General features: G+C 38.5%; 2 protein-coding genes across 2 annotated transcripts; one reads left to right on the top strand and one right to left on the bottom strand.

Annotated features, from left to right (window-relative positions):
• Positions 1-2222: 2222 nt before the first annotated feature.
• On the bottom strand, positions 2223-14348 carry LOC135479621 (catenin alpha-2-like). The gene is made up of 12 exons (XM_064759511.1): positions 14182-14348; positions 13485-13628; positions 12422-12580; positions 10543-10665; positions 9390-9569; positions 8516-8650; positions 7858-8004; positions 6165-6244; positions 5089-5242; positions 4691-4808; positions 3203-3412; positions 2223-2402 (listed from the first exon to the last, which is right to left on the bottom strand). Exons 1-12 carry the CDS (start codon positions 14260-14262, stop codon positions 2233-2235), a joined length of 1701 nt encoding a protein of 566 aa, XP_064615581.1. The 5' UTR covers positions 14263-14348; the 3' UTR covers positions 2223-2232.
• Positions 14349-14670: 322 nt separating this feature from the next.
• On the top strand, positions 14671-25099 carry LOC135479773 (double-stranded RNA-specific adenosine deaminase-like; the record flags this gene model as incomplete). The annotated part of the gene is made up of 11 exons (XM_064759679.1): positions 14671-14900; positions 17072-17225; positions 17559-18052; positions 18759-18906; positions 19683-19930; positions 20371-20521; positions 20978-21158; positions 21880-21973; positions 22941-23096; positions 24109-24218; positions 25050-25099. Coding segments are annotated over exons 1-11 (1965 nt in total), but the record flags the coding sequence as incomplete, so codon positions are not given.

Below are 25099 nucleotides of genomic sequence, written 5' to 3'. Positions count from 1 at the left end.
GACCAATATTTGTCATAATTGACCTCACTGCAGGTTACATCGCTGTGCCAGCTGGAATAGGCCTATAAAGCCAGCCTATCCTGACAGCTTGTACAAGGCAATTCACGATGTCATTTTTCAGTATGATTCAGCTTGTTTAAGAAAAGATAAAAATATTGATAGCGGAACACTCTTTTTAGATTAATTTTAAACGAAGGTTGGCAACATATTACCACATGCATTTCAAGAAAAAGCTAGTAATACATGTACATTCATGTACATTTGTAATTAAATTAGCTAAATGGGGCTTTAAACTTTACCATACAAAACCCACTGATCATACCAGATGACCTTGAGTGAGTATCAAGCTCTGAGGAGCACATTTTGCCGTGAATGGCATCGGCAATTTCACAGAAAAGATATAAACAATGTTCGCTCAGAAAACAAAGTTCAAGTGGTTAGATCCGACTGAAAAGATGACAGGCCCGATTTCCCAGACCCCGAACAAGAATACAAACCATGTAGATTTCAGCTGGCACCTGCAGGACTGGGACATGCGAGGTTCTGAAAGGTCATTTGCAGACGCAACACCATACATACCATTTGCCTAATAAATGTCTAGATTAAAGAGAAGAACTGTGAAATTCCCAAGTGCATTTATGCACTAATCACTCTAAAGGTATGCTCAAAAGTTATGAATGATGCACAGTATGACATGGCCTCAGTAAATACATTACCAGGTACCTCAACACCCATCTCTCGGAAACCTCACTCAGTTCATTCTGACTACAAGAAACTGAAATATCTTGACTAAGTCCTCAACTGAACGTGAGTGAGGCAAAATATACAATATGTATGTGGATAACAAAAATCAAGACCCCATGCACAACACCCGATACAAGTACTGGTTTCACAAATTACTACCAGATAACAAAAATCCTGATTAAAATATTATAGAAATTCACAGCTTGTATGTATCACGCTGATAATATATATTTTAATGAGCTTTCCCACATCATCAGCTGGGTTACAGGTACATAAAATGGCTAATGAATGAACCATTACTTACTGTGAAAAAACTTTTCAACCAGGTTTTATTTTTAATGTGGCAATAAAAGCTTTTAAACAGGGCTTGATCAGCAGGAGCCAACACCAGATGTCTCTGGCCACATCAAGGGCCTCAAGAATGGACACGAACTATTAACATTGGTTTTATTATTAGATTCCAAGCCAAGATTTCCTCGTATTTCGGCAAACGCACATTAAATAGTACACAATTCAACATTAAGTGCACTGTGACACTGGCCGGTAGGCTACAAAACCCCCACAACTGTCCAAGCCTGGTATGCATGGAAACCTGAGTCCATGACTGAAGCTGACAGCAGATTTCAGATTAACTACCGTACGGAGCTGCTAGGTCTGCTTCATACACTCCTGCAATGATCTGAGATGCGCTCGCTGTTCTACCTTAACAGTGGCCTTAAATCTTAAGTATTAAACCCTGACAATGGCATAATTCAAAAACAGGCATCCAATCACACAGAAAGTTAAATCTTATCAAAACACGGCAGTGTCTTTCCCTGTGAGGCTCACTGAGGAGTGACGGAGATGTGAACTATTGTCACTGATCGACTACCAGTAATCCCCTACTCCCCACAGAGAGTGTGCAACTTATGACAACAGCCCCTTCAAGGCACCAAATTATTCCGAACGTACGGTTACTACTGGAAATTACTCATGAACAGCCTCATTTTGGAACTGAAGTATTGTTTTAACTCTCTGAATGCATTCTGGAATACTTAACTGTAGTAACTTTTAGAGACTACTTTTATATCTCCGCAACTGCAGATAACAAATACTAAAGAAAAAGATTGCATGCATACCAATTACTGTTTTTTTCCTCTAAACAGTACACGGGCTATAACAGTGAAAACGAAAAAGTCTTGAGTGTGGCAATAAACAACAATCAAGTATAAAATAAATATGGTCTCCCAGCAACCTGCAGATGGTCATGGGTTTCCCTCGGGCTCTGTCTGGTTTCCTCAAACCATAACGCTGGCCACCCTCGTATAAGTGAAATATTCCTGAGTACGGCTTAAAACACCAATCAAATAAATAAAATACGTAAAGGAGAGCTATGTATTCCTGAATTCGTTTGAAAATCTAGTGAAGCTACAGAATTCTTCAAATCCTAGACTTTGCCTTCCACAGCAGACTCCAGACTCACCTTTGCGCAGCTCTCGACATACACCATCAGCCCGTTCCTGTACAGCGGGTCCTCATGGCATCTGCGATCTGCTTGGCGACCTGGACGACACGACGCGCTTTGCCAGCCATAGCATGAAAGACGTCCGCAATCTCCTCTAGGTCATGCACCATCAGAAGGCCATTGCATGTGTTCAAGTCCTGGACTAGCTGCTCCTCTATAGAGAAAAAAAAAAGAATTTTCAAGACATATCTACATGTATCAAGGCCAGCTTGAATAAAACACAATGCCATCAGGTTGGGCTCATGATCCAAACACACAGGATAGCTATATTTCAAATTCTAAGGTGAAAAAGTTCTCCAAATTGACATAAAAAACGAATATATAAAAAAAAAAGCGAATTTTTTTTTTTTATTAACCTTAATTTTAAAGTGAAGCAACTGTGTAGGTAATGTGATAATGGTAAACAAGTTTACAGAGTGTAAAGAAGTTTAACAGAGTGCCATTATACGGCCAGTTTATTTATTTATTTGATTTGTGTTTCAAGCTGTACTCAAGAATATTTTACTTATACAATGGCCGCTGGCATTATGGTGGGAGTAAACTGGGTAGAGTCTGGGGAAAACTCATGACTGTGTGCAGGTTGATGACAGACCTTCCCACTTATGGCCTGAGAAGAAGACAGCATGGGCTGGACTCACAGAGAGTGCACTGGTGAAAAACTCCTGCGTCTTTGCACGCTGTAACACTATTAAACAACCTCGCCCAAATAATGGCATATAACTGTAAGAACAGCGTTCCTGAAGACTAAGTATGTAACAGAGGGTATTACTTTACAAATAAGGTCGGGCTGAGCAAAGCAAAGCTTCAGATCTGATGTATCATCTAATATTGGTACTTGAGAGTCAAACACCCATGGCAATTCTGAGGTCTGTTACATAACACCTCAAATCCATACTTGAGACATCCATGAAGATTCTGGGATCTGTCCTATCATCTAACACCTGAGGGTCATACCTGAGACATCCATGAAGATTCTGGGGTCTGTCATATCATCCAAGACCTGGAGCAGCTCTTCAAATTCGTGTCTCCACTCCTCCTTCAGCAGCCTCATATGCTGTATGGCCTGTCTGTCACCCCCAGACTTTAGGCATGCCACAGCCGCGGGAACGACTTCGGGGTCAAGCTGCTCTAAGCGGTGAATGCACAATCGTATACGTCTCACACCTGGCAACAAAAATCATCATGTTATGAAGATTCATGAGCGTGATACAAGTGGTGATATTCCTTGTTTATTCCTAGTGGAAATCGTTAGAGCCCATCGTCATTGTACAATAGGTGGTCGTTAAAAAAAGTCTTCATATATGTTACACACCATTTAATTATAATAGAAGTTTTATATTTCAAGCTTTAGAGAGAAGTAAATGTTATAATTGATTAAATATATGATCCAATATAAACTTCATGCTGCTTTTGGTTCTAGATTCTAATGAAAAAAACCTCAGCATTTAATTCCACAAGTCTGTTTTTGAACACCCTTTATAAACCATGAAGATTTTGGTACATAAAAGCTATTTAGGAGATAACTGGATTGAAATAGAGCGTCACTTTCCCCCAAGCCTCTAATCTAGCTTATATACTGAAGTCCAGGCTATTTCCAGCATAGGCTTATGGTTAGTATACAAGTGGTAAATGACTTTCATGCAGCTTTATTATATAAGGTAACAGGGCCTCCATGGCTGAGGTGGTAAGCGTGCCAGCGCAGCAAAATGAACCAGAAGCTTCTCAATAATGCGGTCGCTGTGAGTTCAAGTCCAGCAGGCTTCCTCTCAAGTCGTATGTGGGAAGGTCTTTCGTGGGTTTCCCCTACGCTTTCCTTCCACCATAAGGCTGGCCAACATCATACAAGTGAAATATTCTTGAGTACAGCATTTAAATACCAATCAAATAAATATATAAGGTAACGGGTAAGGAGCTTGGCATTGTTAACATTTGTGTCAACCCAGTTACTCTATTCAGCACAATCTTCTCTACCGGATTTCTAAAGAGTTCCTTGTCTTGAGCTGCTACCTACATATCACGTATGAACTTCTAGCAGCATTTATGTATGTTTCTGAATATGTGTATGACGTCACACAGTATACACAAGTAAACTAAACTAAAAACACTGCTTAAACTTGTTCAAATCCCTTAAACCCACCATGATATTGTCAAAATATTGATAATAAATGGAATATTGCAGAGTGAAGGTTATATTCAACGTTCACTGAGCAATATCCTCTATACCCAAGGGAGCCACTTTGGGTATCAAAAAAATTATTGGCTCGAAGTTTAAAACAAACATTTCAAGCCTTGATTATTAGTGCACAAAAATACAGCGCAAAAAAATATTAAATGAGATTTCGCACTGGAGATTTAAACCAGATTATTGCACAATAATGTATTGTCTGATCTCTTTTTATCAGAGATGCTATGACACTTTCCATGCCACATTTGTACGCTTACGTTTGGCGTCTGTGGAGCTTGCTGCTGCTAGACTTGCCACCTGGCACACCTTGTCTGCATGCTCTCCAAATATCACAATGTGATGGTTCAGCACAGAGAACCATTCACCCCCAGTCACCTGTGTCAGACACAAAAGTCTCAGGTGAGAATCTTAAGTCATCACATTCGGTGTAACTAAGTGTCGGCATCAATAGTATCATTATGTGCTTCTGAAAGTGCATATTTACATACTGCATTTCTACTGATCTTGGACCAGAGTTAATCTTAAATCCTTTAACACTAAATCGTTTTTTGGGCTGTTTAGCAAAAGTGTTAACTTTTAAACACAAACTATAGCAGAAATTTGATTTTATTGCATTATAATCTGTTTGTTTATTACAACTCTACCCCATACATACCGCTTGTTGCATGGCTGTTTGGACAAGTTTGTCCAGAGTTTCCGTTGTCTGGCAGAATGTGAGCACAATAAGGTGAAGGACAGCCATGTTGACATGGCGTTCAAGGTCACAGAATTCATCAATCAGTCCCTCACACACTTCATCATAGTCCTCCCTTAATTAACATAAACAATCAAACATATTGTCCCTGGCATCTATGCGCTTACAGCTATTACAATGTTAAAGGCAAAGAACAGAATAAAATGAAGTATGTATCAGATGAAAGACATTAAAAACTGTCCAGAAAAATAGTTCGACTTATTTTTTGTGGAATTTTTCCAACTGAGTTAACTGCCTTGAAAACATCCCATTCTATGGTGATCTGCAGGGGCCTAGAGGATATTGGTGTCACATCCATATTTTTGTCATGAAATAGTTTGTTTCAAGGTCCATTTCGTTAGGGAAAAGGCTCTACTATACTGTCCTTAGTATTTGCAGATATGTGTTGAAATTTATTTATTTATTTATTTGACTGGTGTCTTAGGGTGTACTCAAGAATATTTCACTTATGCGACAGGGCAGAGCTGAGGAAAACCACGACCATTCACAGGCTGCCAAAAACCTTCCTACTTATGGTCCGAAAGGAAGCCAACATGAGCTGGACTCACAGCGACCAGAAAACTGTTATAATGTTAAGTTGCTGTTACACTGCTATTTATGATTAGTTTACACCAAACTAATTTGAATTAACGTGTAGTTCACAGTAAAAAGTGAGAACACATTGCAGATCTCCTTTCCTTCGGTATGGGGTTGCCTTGCCCTGATTACGAACTGGATAAACTCAATCAAGAGGCCTCCACATCCACGTGATTAGTGTGCTAGCACAGCACAATGGCTCGGGGGCGTCATACTAATGCAGGACTGTCAGTTCAAGTCCTGCTCATACTGGCTTCCTCTCCCGTTGTACGTGGGAAGGTCTGTCAGCAACCTGTGGATGGTCTGGGATTTTTCTCCAGTGTCTGTCCAGTTTCCTCTTAATGTTGGATAACTTATTATTTATTTATATTTAGGAAAGGTAAGTGGAAAATAAAAGTTACCTGACTTCAGCACTAACTGGGCTATGTCCTACTCGGAATGTCACAAACAACTCCAGTAGTCTCCCTTTCTGAAGCAAAATCTACAAAAAACACAAATGTTAAGTTTTAATTTGTCAATTTTTTTTATTTGATTACTGTATTTCTTCAAGCATGTCACATGTTTTTATTCAAGCATATTCTGAAGGCATTATTCTGTGTAGGCTGATAAAATTACACTTTTTGTGAAGCCCTGAAACTGGCATATCCAACCAATGTAGCTTGGTGTCCAAAATCAACATAAAAATGTGCATAAACTACACTGAATGCTGCTCTTATGTGAAAAGGTTGAGGAATTAGGGTAGGATTTAAATCCTACACTCAAGAATATTTTGTAAGTTGTCAGATGTCTGGGTAAAAGAAAAAAAAAATACGGCCTGGAGAAAACCACAGCCCCAGATGAACTGTGTCGACAACCTCCTCGGCCACAGAGACCCCTGCCAGTGATTACAATTGATGTTTATTATTGCGTACATGCGGCATTAAGGTTATCCACATTATTATTGCGTACATGCAGCATTAAGGTTATCCATGTTATTATTGCGTACATGCGGCATTAAGGTTATCCATGTTATTATTGCGTACATGCGGCATTAAGGTTATCCATGTTATTATTGCGTACATGCGGCATTAAGGTTATCCATGTTATTATTGCGTACATGCGGCATTAAGGTTATCCATGTTATTATTGCGTACATGCAGCATTAAGGTTATCCATGTTATTATTGCGTACATGCGGCATTAAGGTTATCCACGTTATTATTGCGTACATGCAGCATTAAGGTTATCCATGTTATCATTGCGTACATGCGGCATTAAGGTTATCCACGTTATTATTGCGTACATGCAGCATTAAGGTTATCCATGTTATTATTGCGTACATGCAGCATTAAGGTTATCCATGTTATTATTGCGTACATGCAGCATTAAGGTTATCCATGTTATTATTGCGTACATGCGGCATTAAGGTTATCCACGTTATTATTGCGTACATGCGGCATTAAGGTTATCCACGTTATTATTGCGTACATGCGGCATTAAGGTTATCCATGTTATTATTGCGTACATGCGGCATTAAGGTTATCCATGTTATTATTGCGTACATGCAGCATTAAGGTTATCCATGTTATTATTGCGTACATGCAGCATTAAGGTTATCCATGTTATTATTGCGTACATGCGGCATTAAGGTTATCCACGTTATTATTGCGTACATGCAGCATTAAGGTTATCCATGTTATTATTGCGTACATGCGGCATTAAGGTTATCCATGTTATTATTGCGTACATGCAGCATTAAGGTTATCCATGTCATAACAATACACTTGTTACTACCCTAATGCCTCAGCCTTTTTGCATATGAAAGAGCAACTTTCAATGTAATTTATGCGCATTTTTTTGTTCATTGGTTGGATTGGCCAATTTCAGGGCTTCACAAATAGTATAGTTTTATCAGTCTACACAAAATAATGCCTTCAGAATATGCCTGAATAAACATCTTGCACACATAGGAAAAGGTTAAACAATGACTATAGTGCTCCTTTCTACTCCTGTATTTATACTATTAGTGGTCAGGTGAAGGGCAAACTGTTCAATTTGAGATTAAATATCCTCGTTGACTGAAGGTTTCAAAACAATTCGGTCTACATATACGTACTCTCTGACAGTTACTGATGATCAGCTCTCTGTGGGCATCAGTACACTGGTGAGCAACGGCCATGCTGTGAGCAATGATGTCCTGAGCCCACATCTCAAAGTTACCAGGGATGTCCTTTCTCCCCACCTCTGTTAGCGCCTCCAATAGCTGCCAAAGATGGAATTACATCTACCTGTATACTGTATTTGGCCTTAAATTTAAGACAGGTTTAGGTTTCTCCTGTTGCCTAATTCTGTGAGTTTTACTCATCTTTATACAAAGGTTTTGTTTTCAAGTCTGACAGGACAGTAGGAAGATATCCTTCTGGTAGAACGTACCAGCAGCAAAAGTAAGGTTTTATGAACATTAATTGTGTCTAAAATGTATTTTCCACTCAATTCTTTAGGGCAAATGAATTGGGGTTTATGTATTTACAAATACATTTAATGGTTCCTTAACCCCAAACTCCAAAAAGAAGCCCTTTTCCTCCAGCCGTATGTAATTCTCCAGTGAAGTTGTTACTGAAAGCGTCTGTGGTGTCACTAATAGTGGTATGGACACTCACCTGGTCAAGTTTAGAGACAAAGAAGCCAGCTTCCTCCAACCCTAGGGAATCCCAGCCTTTGAAGTGTTTACTGACAGCATCTGTGATGTCATTGGTAATGATATGGACACTCACCTGGTCAAGTTTAGAGACAAAGAAGCCAGCTTCCTCTAACCCTAGGTAATCCTCTTCTGTAAAGCGGTTACTGACAGCATCTGTGATGTCAGTCAGGCCGGTCTCTATCTGCTTCACAGCATAATCTCGACTCACCTGTATATAAAAATTACATCAATCTATCTTATTTTCTTCACCATTTTGATTGATTTATTTCCTATATATGGGTTTAATGTTGTACTCAGAAATATTTTCACTTTTCCGACTTTATCCGTTTTATGAGTGGAGATACCTTGAATACCTGAAGGAAACAACTTCACACAACCTTTCCCACCTGGAACATACATGTGTCTATTGTATGTACATGTGAGTGATGCACAATATATTTCATGGAAGACCTAAACTGTCCCCGAATTGGGGTCCCTAATATTGGGGATTCCTTGCCAAAGCTGGGATTGAACCAAGACCTCCAGTATCTTAGTGACTGATAGAGAAGGACGCTTAATAGCCACATCATCATGACTTCTTCTGAATCAACTCTCTGAACCATCTCTTACTGCAAATGTTGAAAGTGCTAAACAACTAAACATATACATGCACATTTTCAAATCAACATCTAAAATGCTAAAATCGTGAAAACCACATAAAATGTATCCGGAATGACATACAACTATTAATTCATTGAAAAATTATACCAGTTTTTAGATTTTTCAGAATCAACGGTGGGAAATGTAGCCAACGCTAATCAGTTGGTGTTAACAACAAATTACACAAGTCAGAACAGTTCACATTTTGTACCAGTTGATAAACTGTTTAATGACAAAAATATTAGATCTGTACATGCTTTCGCCACGTACAGTTACCAACTCTCCAACTGGTTCAACCTTGAACTGACCTTGGCCTGAGAACTGTCTGGATGTTTGACATAGCTCTTCAGTGCTGTGTTTAGGAGGGGTACGGCTTTCTTTAACACCCCCAACCCCATGATCACCTTCTCTCGCTGTCTGGTACGAATCAGCTCAAGCTGCCGCCTGCTGGCTAGCCTTGTCAGGTGAACCATTGCCTCCATAAACATCTGTCAAGAGATGTCATGTTGCTGTTAAAATATCTGAAGGATATCATTATGTTCACACTTGTGTTTAAACTAGAATAAGGTGACAAGTTGGACTCTAAACAATCCCAAAATGAACCAAAATATTAAAACAAAACTGAAAATCCAACTTTATCCTTTGTTCCAAGTTTTCGGGGTGGGGTGGGGGTGGGGGGCATTCCTCTGCTTTTCCAATCAAATGTCAAATATTGCCAGGATAATCTACATTTTCCACAAATTAGATGATTTTCAAGTTTATATTTTTAATTTTATAACCTGCTTTTGCACTGAACAAAAAAAAATTTATTCTTTCTGTAAGACAACAATTTCAATTGATGTGGCCTATATGACAAACCAAAAAAAATGTGCCCAGTTTAAGTTTACAAAACATGCTTGAAGATGAACTTTGTATACCCAATAAATCAGACTTCTTAACATAAAACTACACTGTACACTTATAGTCTAGCCTCTAATTTTGAAAAGCATAATTCTTGCCATAAACTTCCTAAAAATTCTGAATACTGTGTGCAAATATGATTTTATTTTTCAGAATAACGAAAATTTTTGTTGTCACCAAAATCCAAATGGATTCCAGTAGATTTGCTTTGCAGGAATTCAACCCAAATTCCGGGATCTAGCCCAAAGTGCAAAGTGAAGGTTTTAATGCAGATCAAACTTTACAGATTTTGTGGATACACACATTAAATAACTTTTAAAGATGTGAATCCCTGATGCTCACTTGCTGAAATTGATATTTCTTATGCAACAAGGTCAAAATATTACTCAACAACATAGTTTCTGGGTAAGTTATTGCCAAACAAATTTCAGCTAAAAGTACAGAAAAGGAAAATAACAAGTTTAATAATTGAAATTTTCATTGGGGTCTAAGATCGCTTTGCGTTCCCGTGGCCTGCGCCACACAGTGCCATATTTCATCTTGCCTCCAACAGATACTTACTCTGAACATAGAGACCAGTTCATTCATGTTAGAGGCTGTTGTCAGAGTGCTCAGAACAGCATTCACTTTACAGGCTGCTTCCACGATAGCTTTGACTTCTGCCTCATCTCTAATCAGCAACACCTGTCAGGTATAAAGGTAAACATTAAATGCAACAGGGGACCTCTGTGGCCAAGGTGGTTAGTGTGCCAGGGGGGTGCAATGACCCACTAGCCTCTCAGCAATCAGCTGCTGTGAGTTCAGCTCATACTGGCTTTCTTTCCAGCCTTACGTGGAAAGGTCTGAAAACAACCGTGGATGCTCGGTGGTTGACCACCATAATGATGACTGCCCTCATATAAGTAAAATATTTTTGAGTACAGCATAAAACACCAATCAAATGAAAAAATAAATAAGATGTCACAAGTGAAACAAGATTTCTATTTTCAAATACCACTAATGCTTAACCCATTTTCAAAATATAGTGGCAAATTACTCAGGGATTCATACATGTCGATTTTAGATAAGCTTTAAATATATACAAACAATGGTGATAAGGCTTAGTGGGTGAAACAAAGTGGGAGTTCGTTCATATTTAGCTGGATCAATCTTTAGTATGCCGGGAAAGGGAAAAGAAAAGTAGATACCAAACGTGCTGGCTTCCAAAGAATGTCGCTTTGATACACACTATCCCATTGGCCTGTGTGTCTCCCGTGGACCAATGAGTGAGTTTCTAACAAATTATGAACTGTATACAACAACACAATGGCCGTTTGACAGCTGTACGCAACGGTTAATAGCAGTTTCTGATCGGCTTCTGAGGACGATTAAAACCGAAAACAATCTAAAATTAATTGTGTTCCTTGATTGCGTTAATCAAGCATGAATGACGGGCTCCAATATTGTTGAATTTATATTTTACATTCAGCTGTTAAAAAGATGACAGGTCACTTTGCCAATTGATTAAAAGTAAACCTACTTACTTGACAGTCAAAGGCCGGTGAGAAAACAAGTGACAACTCTTTGAATACTGCTCACAATAGGTAAACCCCTCCATTAATTACGTGAAAATTAATTCCTGCAAACTCGTTTTTGAAGTAAATCTTCTAAAATATAAATACTTTAGCGTATATAAAGCCTTGTCTTCAGTTTGTTGTTTGTAGGCCTATGTAGGCCTATATATGCCCTATATGTTTATTTATTACGTAGTAGTGGTTAGGTCCTTTTTTCCTTCTAATATTTATAATAACCAACAACTGAACATGTATGGTTTATTTCGCTATATACCTCTGAGCAGGAAAAACCTTAGCTTACCATATCTTTCCCATGTTTACTTTTGATATAATGTCTGTTAGTTCCTTTCTTTCCGTTAATATCACAACCAACAACTGAACATGAATCACCATGGTGATAAAACTATTTTATTGTACACTGTATATCTCTGATCACGATAATATATTTGTAAAAGTATATGTATGTATCAACAATAAAATCATGATCAGATAGGAACTTCAAATCAAGTTAAACTTTCTCTCTCTCATATATATATATATATATATATATATATACACATATATACCCCTCGTATATCATACATACTTTCACGTTCACAAAATTGTCTGTCACTAAAGTGGAATTAAATTCAATACTGAGTTATAGTCTGCATTTAAAATATAAATAAACTCAAACTGAACCAAAAAAAAAAACTCTAGCGTAAAACATCAATCAAATAAATAAATAAAAAAACTCAATTTTGAGTTTTCGCTTGTAAAAATTTGGACTTCTATGAATCCCTGTTACTGTTTGTAAAAGGTCATACAAGGTCATTATACTTGCTTGCACTGTTGGGCTAAGTTTAATCAAACCTTTTATACACTATATAAATTAATCAATACATTACCCTCATCGTGCCTTGGAGAGCATCCTTGGCTGCCTGTACCACTGCTCTCCGCGCATTCTTACTCTGAGGGTTCTGCTGTAAGCTAAGGGCACTTGTGTAGAAATTATCAGCGGCTAGGCTCAACATTTCACTCGCATTCAGCATGTCAGCTTTATAAGTCTTTATCATGAAATGTAAAAAATTGACAGAAAATTAGTTAAGAACAACATTTAGATTTGGTGCTAAGGCCACCAAACAGCTCACCTGTAGGAGACACATGAACGAAAAACTTTAGCTCAATACATAAAGTACTGAAGTTGTGAACTTTGTGACCTCAGTAATTGGTACGCACAGAGATCATCAACAATGGAATAGCCCCCTCATGTAATTGTGCTACACATGTGTAAACCATAATACATAAAGTACTTTTTGAGATATCAAAACCAAAATTGACCGTAGCATTAATTCTGATACACATTATACGAGTTTGTGAATTTTATAACATACAGTAATTAATATACACACAGATCATCAACGATGGAATATCCCCCCCCCTCCACTTCCCCCATTATTGTGCTCTACGTGTATGCAAAACCTGAGCTCACTATATGGAGTACCTCTCAGTTACTTCTAACCCTAACATTGACTTTAACCTTGCTTTCCCTGTTGTTGGATGCCACCGCTCTGGGCATGACAGGGCTAAAAATAATGCATCTGAATTTATCTTGCTGTCAACTAATATTTAGTCATTATATTTTCATACTCCAAAAAATTTTTCTTCAGTAGACAGAAATGGCTAGGAAAACCACCAAGAACTCAACACAGTTCCCTGCATAAAACTGTGAAAAAAAAAGTCAGGAGTTGGATTTGAAAACAAGACTGCCTGAGGTTCTACGAAGTTAAGGCATAAGCATTTTTGAAAGTGTCAGAATTTATCTCAGAGAAAAAAATTTTTTCAAAACATTTGGCATGATTATTGCAACAAAACATTCACTTGCTTTAACAGGTACAAGGTCACAAATTAGTCAAACACACAGAAAGTCTCATTCATTAAGACATGTTTGAATCTAGGTTCCAAATTCACCTGATGTTTGGACTCAGCAGCCTTCATTTTTGCCACGTTAATCAAATCCAGGATGATCTGTTTGACAGTCTCAGCTGATTTGGTAGCAGATTCACTTGATCTCCACCCAGAATTAGATTCGCATACCATAATTAATTGTGATACCTGAAAAACAAAATATTAAACTTTGTAAGTAAACAAAGCGTAGTACATTGCAATGTATGCTTCACATTCCTTGTGAAAGGTTTTGATAGCGTAATGTACACACTTATCTGTTGAAACTGAATAGTCTGTATATGTTATGACTACAACAGTACAGGTCTAATCAAGATTCTCATAAAAACAATGACAAGACCACACCAGTTCAAACTGTTGTTTTACAGGTTGGATAAATTTTACTCATATGTCATAGTATGGTATGAAAACAAAGACAGAACTTAAAAATCCTCTATTTAATGTGAAGTGTCCCCAGAATTCAAGGTCTTTGAATGGAGCGCACTCTGACGAACGCTGAACAGTGTGATGCTGATGCACTGTACAATATTTTCAACCAAATAGGCTATTGTCTACGTGTTCAAATGTGCTATCTTTCATGTAGTTTTAGATGTATTTTTTTTTAAGATATCGTTGACTGACATCGTCTCATTGCTGTGCTACCGTACTGTGACTGTTAAGTGTCGCTGGAACTGTTTGTGATTGACAGTGACAGATAATATACCTGAGATGAGATCGGCGCCAAAACGGCCTCCATGGACTTCGTTTCCACGAGGTTTGAAAGCAAACCGTTTGTAACTTCCATTTTGAGTTTTATGGATGTCGGTTTGCGGACATATACTTCTAAATTTCCATAATCGATCGATAACAACACATCATCTCCTCCACTGCCGATTGGATTTAGCGCCAGGTGCCTGCGCGCGCAAGCAACACTCTCCAATCTTCGGTAGCTTTTGTTTTGGGTACATCATCCACAAGGCACTTGTAGAATAACTGTTATGTATATGGCAGATATAATTTGACTGAGCGGATTATATGCGTTTTCCGTAAGAAAATACAATGCACAATGTTGCCATGTTCTATTTTTAATCAGTGTCGCAATCAATAGACAAATAAATTCCTGAAAACACCCGGGGACTTGGTGAATGCAGCCTCGGTCTCGATACCGGCGAAAATTACCGGAAGCAGCAGTTCCAGACCAGCCGACATAAACGGAAGGGGGTCTGTTTTTCTAGACGGTTTTTGCAGATTAGCACTTAGAAAGATGCAAGAAACGGGTGGAAATGATGCGGCTCCTGTGACTGTTGGATATCCATATTTGGAAAATTGGAATGAAAGCTACGAACGCAATCCCATAGGTCTTCTGATAGAGATCACCAACTCGCAAAAATGGCGGACGTTGTTTACCCAATGTATGCAGGTTGTGAAGGATGGAAAAACGCTGTAAGGAACACGTGACAATGGCCATGTTTTCATTAATTTTCGGTACTGGTATTGTATTGTGACGAATGTCTTCCAGGGTATGCTTCATTTTCAATGTTTGGCAAATACTGAGGAATTGGCTAACAGTCCTCAAAATTCTTAAAATCAAACCCTTTTAATGCGATGAACTAATTAGACATTAGACAATAGGATTACGAAGCTCATTGTAATGATTTGCCACGAGGAGCATGAAAAAAAAGTAGAGAAGAGAGAAACATATTAATAATAGGCTAAATGTCATCTTCTGCAACAGAGAAATATTAGCAGATTCAAAAGATGGACACTCCATTCTCACGCAGAGCAAATCATGCTTTAATACTTTGACTGTACACAGCCATCTTACCCAATTCCTTCTTGAAAACCCAGACGTGAACTTACTGTTTATACATGTACTAGTGGATATGGTTTGTGGTTGCGACTTTCACCACAGAGTTTTATACATATAAACACAAGAGGTCTTACTAATGATCGTCACATATTACTCCTTTTGTCATTTTATTCTTACAGTGCATTCTGTTCTAAAATGTACTGATTATTCATGAATGAACATTTTTTTTTCTGTGTATGGTACATTTGCACTGCTGTTTATTTCAGATCTAAACTCTCAGTATTTATGGGCTGGAGTGGTGCCTGTGAGGTCACCTGATCATTGCCCTGTACCATGGAAAGCAGGCATTGATTCCTTCTTCTTATTGGTTGCTGCAGCTCCGATTTACCCAGTTCATCAGAAGAGTATGTTGTAATGGGCATTAGAAACCCCATGGTATCAGTCTTAACCCCAGGCTCTGGTGAAGTTGATCACCCCATCATTCTGACGGAACTAAGGGCTACTGGTGAAAAATGTGGTGGAAGAGTAGGATAAACAGCCTGTCTCCCCTCTTTTTCCAGAGTGGACCCTGTCAGCTCTGCTTGGCATAAATTAATGGTTCATAACGCTGTACCGTTTAATACTTATCTGCTGATTATTTTCTGTTTCTGAAACTTTTGTTAGATCCCATGTCAATATCCTAAAACAGTTTCTTAATGGAAGTCTTTTAGTTTTGAAATTAATGCCTTAATTCATTTGACAACAGAATGCATGAAATTTATGCACTATACGTATAGATGGTGTCTGTGAAAACAACATGACAACCCCAAATGAAGCATTTTATCAGGGGTAAATCCATTCTGCTCTTAATTTATGTCAAAGTAAAGATGCTAGTTTCGAGCCTGTGGATCACTCAACCTTGGTTCTGGGTTAGGAGTTTGCCTCGTCACAACGGCCGCACCGAGACAAGGCATCAACTACCGTGTTGTGCTTCACGGTTTGCTCAGCAAGAGCCTGGTTGTTATAAGCAGCTCTTTCTTTGCATGTCGAGAATGATGCACATGGCGAGTTGCAGTAAAAGCTGGGTTGCGCCGCTGTGGTTGTGCAGGTGTTCAACTGGAGGTCTTGTTGCAGTCAGAGCATTGACACCTGAAAGCTGGTGGCACCACCTGTTGGAGGGGCTGAACAGTAGGCGGTGTTTTGGGTGCTCTTTTTGAAACAAGCCCTGTCGTGGAACAGAGATTTTTAAAATTTTTTTAAAAACTTGGGAAGAAAAAACAAATTATGGTAAATTCTGTGCAGTGTTTGTCTCTGAGGAATGTCCATTCGCCTAAGCCTTTCAAGGATAGGTCAACAATGTGGAGGTTTTTCAGGATGAAACAGATCATGCATCCGAGGTTACCATGGCTACCTATTAGTGTACATTTTGTTCTCCATTTTATTTTTCTATTCAGTTCAATGAACGTAATATTCAAAAATTCCAGCTATACTCCATCTCTGTCCACAATAAGGCTAGTAAAGATATTTGTGTAAATTTTCTTGTTCGACATTAAATAATATTAAAAACTGTTCCGTTACGTTGCAGGGTTGTGCCTGAACAGCAGCGAAGAAGACTTGCTTATAAAGACGGCTTCCACGTCTGTTGGTTTGTAAGCTCGTCTGTCCAGCTGTGTTTTGGGGTGCAGCGCAGTTGACAAGAACTTTCATTTATTTTGTGTTTTAGGACATCCTTTCGAAGAAAATGTCTACTGATAATAAAGAGCATGCACTTTGTACAATCACTGCATACATTTAATTAACATTCTCTGTTGTTGATGCTGTTTAGGTTTTGCACCAGCGTTGTGGTCAATGGACGAAAATTCCCTGACTGCTATTCTCCTCAAAAGAAACAGGCTAAAAAGGATGCCTGCTTGCTGGCGATGAGATTGTCATATCTGAAGACAAGGTCATTGATAGATTCTCTCAATCCAGCTCAACAGGTATGAATAGTGATAAGGCTATATGACATAAAGTTACAGTGTACCAATCAAAAGCAATGATGTAATAAAATAAAGTACAGATATAAGCTTAATAAAAAGTTGGGATCAATTCAGATTCCTGAAAAACTATTGCTTCATTTTTGAACCAAGAACAAAGGTACCTTTGTCACTGAAAGTTTAAACTATTTAAGATGCTGTTAAATAAGTTAAAAAAAAAAAATCCTTACAATACTTGAAACCAGCATTTTGACAGCATTTTCTGTGTTTAGAATGCAGTGAAGTTTGTTACCATAGTTCTTTGTCCAGTTTTGGTTACCTTTGTCCTTTTAATAGATTGACTTGGCTCGAACAATGAATTTGACGCCTGACGACGTGACAATGGCCGAATCTCTGAACCAGATGTACCAAGAAAATGGGACGGAGGATGCGTACGGGGTGAGCAGTTTGCCTGGGACAAGGCCACCCGAAGGTGGGGCTTTCATTCATGGTGGTGGAGACTATCCCCAGGGTGGTTATGACTATGGACAGAACACAGACTTCTACTCTTTTGAGGGACAGAGCTTTGACAACAATGGGGATGGAATAAAATCTGGGAATGGTGAGGGCCCTGATTTTCCGATTCCACAATATGGCATACGCCCCCCGCAGGTTTACACAGGGCAGAAGCGTCGCCTGGCACCGGGAGAGACTGTTGTTGCACAGAAGAAGGTCAAGAAGAACCCGGGACCGAAGAGCCCTGTGAGTGCTGTGCTGGAGTATGGACAGAAGACTTCGCAGGAAGTGAAGTTTGAGGTTGTGTCGGAGGGTGGTCAGCCCCACAGACCCATGTAAGTGGCAGGAAACTGTGTTTATGATTTAGTATTGTATACACAAGTTTTGAATAATGCAGGATTATATCCAGGGTCTTGTAAAGTGCTTTTTAAAAAAACTAAGAAAAAAACAAAAAAAAAACCTCACACCTACAGGAAGTTGGAGGCCCTGTTAATAGCATTACAATTATTTCAGGCAGGAAAAAGTGGGAAATTGACACCTGAAAAGGTTCTCGACAAGGATATCATTTATAAGGAAACAAAAGGATGAAAGCTCTGTACCCAAATTTTATTTAAAGTCTTCTGATATTTGCCTTTTGATTTTTTTAGAAGAGTTCTTTGATGGACACAACAAGACCCTGTATATAACATTGTAATTGCAAACTTCATTTAACTGTGAGCTCTTGATTCTCTTGCCCTGGTCAATCTGGAATACTTTGAAGAAGACACACATGTACTGAATATTTCATAGCTTAAACTTGAGTTGATGAGAATTCTGTCGTAAGAATTGCTACAAGGGCAAATGTGAATGTTGTGCCCAGTGGTGATAGTTGACTGAGCTTGAGTTGTGCCCAAGCTCATAAACACTGCTGTAGTGCTATGAACTGTATGCATGCCAGATATGCAAATATTAGAAAATAGATGTAAACCTCGCCATAAAAAAATTTAGCGCAGGGATGCTATGATGCTGCTACTGACCTATGTTGCATGTTTGTGTTGGCAGGATTGTGATGAATGTTGTGTTAGGAGACAAAACCTTCCCCAGCGTGGAAGCCAGGGGTAAGAAGGCTGGGAGGACTGCTGCTGCCCTGGCATGTCTACGCCAGTTGGCTGAGGAGGGCACATTTGTGGACCCAGCAGTAGATCTGTGGGTAAGTCCTGTGAAGAAACCCATCGCTAAATTCATAACGGTTCTGATATCTTTGAAAGAGCTTAAATTTGGTTGGGTCTTCAAGACTTCGAAAAAGTAGTTAATTTTGGAATAAGACATCATCAATTTTACTTGGTGTTTAACTGTTAAGCCAACACTGAAAAAACCCCAAAATTGAATAACAAAAATTGATTTTCCTGTTTTTGACAAGGCTGATTGATAGCCTGAATATATCTTTACGAGGACCAATTGCTGGGACAGTCTACATTTGCCACAAGTTGGATGATTTTTCAGTTGTATTGTGTTTTTATACCCTCTGACAACACTGAAAAGAGATTCATTCTTCCTGTGAAATAAATTTTTGAATTAGTTTGGATCTCGAAAGATTTTGAAATGGATGGATAATCTAGCTTCCAAAATAGTACTCAGCTATGAAAGTTTTTGTTTAAAGTGAATGGTTGTTGAAAGGTGTTGGAAAGCTTGGGATATTAGATCCTTAGAGGTCTGTAAGAATATTTTCTGTCTTGGACGGGAACAGTGACCAGCCTATTTAGCCAGCTGATTTTGTATTGTCAATTGATTAAGATAGTGTGAAGGCTTGACAAAAATTTGTATATCTGAATGATGGAGAGCAAGGTACAAAAGATCAACAAGCTGTCCACTGTCATGTGCATGTTGACATTTTGCAGGATGTGTTTTTTTGTTATTTGTTGCATCACTTAACTATATTTTGAGGGTTAGTTTCTTTAAGTTTTATTTTCTCTTTTAAATTTCCAGCCAGTTGAGCCTGAGGTCAAAGTTGAGACAGAGATAAAGCCTGCTACTGAGGAACCAGGTCCTCCAGAGGTCATCTCGGGGTCACTACCACCGGTCAAGACTGGGGAGAAGGTGAAAGGGTTGACCACAGAATCGTTTGCCCTGATTCACAAACACCCGATCACTGCGCTCATGGAGTATGGACAGCAAAGACGAGTTCCGGCAAAGATAGAGACTGTGGAAGAACGGGGACCTTCACATGACTCTGTGTAAGTAGACGGTCACACGGGTAAATATGCAGTTAAAAATCTTTTACTTGAGAAAGCCCTCTGGAGAGTAGAAAAGGCTAAATCATTGTGCAGTTGTTCAGTCAGAAAGAAGACAAGTGGTGAATACTACCAGCCTCCTTGGCTCCCTCAAACCTACCAGATTTATCTCCAGAGTTAAAGGAGGTCACATCTTCATGAGAAAATTAGAAAATTCTGCAAGCCTGTATTGCCAAGATTTGCCTGTCAGTATTTTTGCTGCTAACACCCTGTTTTTACCTGACCAGGTTTGTTCTGGCTGCGGTGATTGGGGACAGAACATTTCCTAGTGTGGAGTGCAAAAAGAAGAAGCTATCTGTGAAATAGAAAATTCTGCAAGCCTGTATTGCCAAGATTTGCCTGTCAGTATTTTTGCTGCTAACACCCTGTTTTTACCTGACCAGGTTTGTTCTGGCTGCGGTGATTGGGGACAGAACATTTCCTAGTGTGGAGTGCAAAAAGAAGAAGTTTGGTCGTCTTTTGGCGGCTGACAAGGCTCTCAGAATCCTCGTCTCTGAAGGGGAATATATCAGTCAGCTGACAACAGGCCCAGCGGTAAGACCTGGAAAATGTTACCTTAGTTCTCAAACTTTTGGTATATATATATAAATTTTGATGCAGTTCGACCATGAATTGCATGATATGGCTTTAAAATACTACTTTCAATATTCATATTTAAGTTATTACTTCTGGATTAGTCTCTAAAGTACCTAGAATAGTAAAACTATTTTCACTAACTTCTCACCATTTTAAATAACAGTAATTAAAATACCCTTTTGCAAACTGTCAGTTGAGCTGTCCAGGATCAATGCACTCACAGGTTCAAATCAGGTTATATTTTGCTTTTGGTTGCAACTTTATATCGTGGTTCAGTCTTTCTCATGCTTTGTTTTCCTAAGGATCTTTTTTTTTTTTCATAAAGCTGACCCGTCATTTGAGTGAAATATTCTTGAGTACAGCATTAAACACCTTTCCAATAAATAAATAAATTGTTTTTTTTTTTTTTTTTAGGAACTGGCTACAATAACAGAAGACATGACTCATTTTGACAAGATGGCTGCCCTCAGTCATCAAACCTTCAACTCCTTGATTGCTGAACTGAACCAGAGCGTCCCTGGGCGCAAAGTGCTGGCTGCGATAATTGTGAAGCAAAGCGATGATGATCTTGGCACTGTTGTCAGTATTGGTTCAGGTAAGGAAACATTCGGTAAAAGTCAACATTCCAATATAAGTCTTCTTGGAAAACATTTAAGATGTTCTGGGAAAAGTGAAACGCCTTCCGCTGAGCTCTGTTGAACTTCATCAATGCATCTGTTTCTGTTTTTTTCTGTTTCTCTATTTATTTCATTGGTTTTTTTCGCCGTACTCAAAAGTATTTTACTTATACGATGGTGGCCAGCATCATGGTGGGAGGAAACCCATGACCATCCACAGGTTACTAACAGGCCCCACATAGTCTGGAGAGGAAGCCAGCATGAGCTAGACTTGAACTCAGAGCGACCGCATTGGTGAGAAGCTCCTGGGTCATTACGTTCTTTTTTAAGTGAAGCAGAGAATGTTGGGTGAAAATTGGATGAAAATGAATATATAGCATCCCACTAGTCCAGTCGCTGCGAGTTCAAGTCCAGCTCATGGTGGCTTCCTCTCCGGCTGTACGTGGGAAGGTCTGCCGGCCAACCTGCGAATGGTTGTGGGTTTCTCCTGGGCTCCCCTTCCAGCATAATCCTGACTGTTGTCGTATAAGTGACATATTCTTGAGTACAGCGTAAAACAGTTTACCATAATTGATTATTTAGTTATCCATATCCTAGTTTTTATTCTTGATTCTCTGTGGAATTTGGCGATCAATCTAACTAATTAGAGTTGATTTATAGAGTATAAGTTTTATGTTTTTAATGATGATTCTCCAACAGGGAATCGCTGTGTGTCCGGTGACCAGCTCAGCATGGAGGGGACCACTGTCAATGATTCCCACGCTGAGGTTGTGGCTAGACGCAGCTTTCTCAGGTAAGCGAATTATTCTGTCTGCACAGTGTTTACTCTGAGGGGCTAACTAAGCACTTTACATTTGACGATTGAGCTTGCATGTTGTATCTTATGTCTTACAGATTTGTTACAGAATGGGTTGGAGAAACATGGCTCGTAACAATTTTGGGACACTGAACTAAGTAGAAATGGAATTAAGTGGAAACTGAACTAAGTAGAAATGGAATTAAGTGGACACTGAATTAAGCGAAAATGGAATTAAGTAGAAATGGAATTAAGTGGACACTGAATTAAGTAGAAATGGAATTAAGTGGACACTGAATTAAGCAGAAATGGAATTAAGTGGACACTGAATTAAGTAGAAATGGAATTAAGTGGAAACTGAATTAAGTAGAAGCGAAATTAAGTAGAAATGATAGAAATGTGTATTGATATTCATAGAGAATTCTGGGCAAGTAGAAATCTAATACGAATGCATGATGATGGATTTATGGTTTTAAATCTACCGTAAACAACATACAGACGAAAGAAAGTGGACCTTGAGAGCAGTAGTCTTGGCTGTGCCAAATCTAATTTCAACTCTGTTTAAATATTCATCATCTACACAGTAAATTTACACTTTTTTGCTTTCCTATCAGATCAAGGTTATCAACTTTCCAAGTCTTTTCCTTGAAAAATATGCAGTTAAAATATTTTATTTTGTGTATTATGGACAATTTGATTTGATTTGAATTCAATTCAATTTGATTTAAATAACAATTCCTGGAATGGTTCATGTTTTCTGCATAACGGATGATTTTTCTGTTTTATTTTTATACACTGCTCCGATATTGAATAAAAAAGATTCATTTTGCTCATAAAACAAAAGTTTTAATTGGTCATAGGTAGCGGACCATTTTTCTTCGTCCGTAATTCTAACACTGATGTATTTTGGTGTACTGTATGAAGCATCAATTGTATAAATAGATAAATTCTTGTCTGCGGTCAGATACCTGTACAAAAAGCTTCAGGGCTATGATCCTAAAGCAGATGACCAGCTATTTGAAGGAGGTCCTCAGGGCAAGCTACGAGTGAAGGAAGGCGTCACTTTCCACATGTACATTTCCACAGCTCCCTGCGGGGACGGGGCTCTGTTTTCACCCAGGTATGTACAGGTGAAGTGAAATCTGCAAAGTGGCTTGGTTAAAAAACACCTGGTGATCAGATGGGATCTGATCTAAGTCATGGCTCGTTAAATGTTAGGGATATGTTTTAGTTTGAAACTGGATCTTCAGAATTCTAAGGTAGGCTTTATAGACCATACTTACTTTATGGAACATGAATGAACGTGTCCGGTGTGGATGGTACCTAGCAAAGGACGATGGCTTATGACGGGCACTTCAATTTCATCCTTCAGTTTCATCCAATAGGATTGAAAAATACTTGAGTATTGTCAGACATCAATCAGATAAATAAATATATAATTAATTGACGTAACAATGGTTTTTATCTTTACATTTCACTGGAAGCAAAATTGTCCAGAAATGTACACTATGTATGCGAAAAAACTATTCTAACCATAAATACATGATAGAGAGCAAACAAGAAAAGCTGTCTGTATGACCCATAAGGCCAAGCTTAGGATTTAAATATTTGAGTACTTTTGAGATAAGTGTAAAAACAAAAGAATGTTACAGTATTTTAGATAATTATCAGTGGTCAGACTATGGGCAATGACTTCATTTTAGTTTGTCTTTTAAAAGAATGAGGAGTCCTGTCTGTGTATGAGGATTGAATGTGTTTTCTTTGAATTTAAATAACATCTTTCATCTCTTGTAACACTACAAATGACTGAGTGTAATATCAATATCAGATAGATCCCCTATTTGTAGTTTGTTCACTACTGTTTGCTGGCCTGCTTGAACTTTGTTTTTAGAATTCAAGCACTTAAGTGGTTGTTGTGTGTTTGTGTAAGTTGGTTTGTGGGGTTCTTTGCCAGGTAGATGAGCTTCAATCAAAATCTGCCAGTAACCTGCGGATGGTCGTGGGTTTCCCCCAGGCTCTGCTACCATGCTGGTCACCGTCGTATAGGTGAAATATTCTTGAGTACTGCGTGAAATATCAGTCAGATAAATAAATCAATCAAGCTTTCTCCAAATTTTTGCTGTCTATTTCAGAGACACAAGTTTCAAGATTCAGCCGCCTGACGCAGACATTGAGAGTCGAGAACACAAGCCCCTCTTCACCAGCGAGGTCCAGGGGCTGCTGAGGACGAAGGTAGAAGGAGGTAAAGGTAGTGTCAATGTTGTGCTTGCCTTCTTCAAGGTTTTATCAGTTTTTTGCTCCTACACAAGCATGAAAATTGTACGAAACATTTATGATTTTGATTCCTTACAATTTTATGTGAATAGGGACAGATCAGACTCCGTTTTTTGCCCAAAACAGTGTATGGGTATTTCTTGCTACCTGTTTTTTCTGTAAATATAAACTCTTGGTTATTACGGGATATCATTTAGAAATGAAAATCTCCATACTGTGTTTTACAATATTGATGATAATTCTTGTGAATCAGTTTTCTGTCAAACCACATTGATCCAGTGAAATATTCCTGAACATAAATATAGAGAAAAAAAACGAAGAGCAAATGTAGGTAGGAAATTTTATGAAAGTTGACATCTAAACACAGATATTGTTTAAGAAAAATGAGGAAGTTTCACTTTCCATATCCAGATTATGGGAGTAATGATAGATCCGTCATGACATGCTTGTAATATCTTGTAGTATCACATAGGTGTAAAAAAATGGCCCTCTCCATCATTCCCATGTGTTTCTTTGTATGTGTTCGAGGGAGGCATTTGATTGATTCTAATTGATTCATCCAATCTGTTGGACCACTTTTAGAGTTTTTTTGTCAAGTTTCAATGATTTATTTTCAGAAATACTCAAGTGTTGGCATCAAAACTATGTTTTTAAGGCCATAATTTCTTTCAATGTGCATTTTTTTACATACAAAAAGCTGGGTGAAATACAGTACACCTGAGAATTTATAATGAGAAATACATATGCGGGAATATTTCAGTGGGATCAACTGCTAAGTCAAATCACTCACTGTTCACAGGAGAGGGGACAATTCCTGTTAGAGACGGACCTGATCCCCAGACCTGGATG

The sequence above is a fragment of the Liolophura sinensis genome, chromosome 12 (assembly GCF_032854445.1).
Source record: "Liolophura sinensis isolate JHLJ2023 chromosome 12, CUHK_Ljap_v2, whole genome shotgun sequence".
Lineage (NCBI taxonomy): Eukaryota > Metazoa > Mollusca > Polyplacophora > Chitonida > Chitonidae > Liolophura > Liolophura sinensis.
This window is presented reverse-complemented; position numbering and strand designations above follow the sequence as displayed.

Excerpts from the sequence above, each read along its gene's own strand:
- LOC135479621 (XM_064759511.1), bottom strand. The coding sequence starts at position 14,262 with ATGGAAGTTACAAACGGTTTGCTTTCAAACCTCGTGGAAACGAAGTCC. Across the intron at positions 10,666-12,421 it reads CTCTCCAAGGCACGATGAGG|GTGTTGCTGATTAGAGATGA; the intron begins GTAATGTATTGA and ends TATACCTGACAG. Across the intron at positions 6,245-7,857 it reads TCATCAGTAACTGTCAGAGA|ATTTTGCTTCAGAAAGGGAG; the intron begins GTACGTATATGT and ends TGTTTTTTGTAG.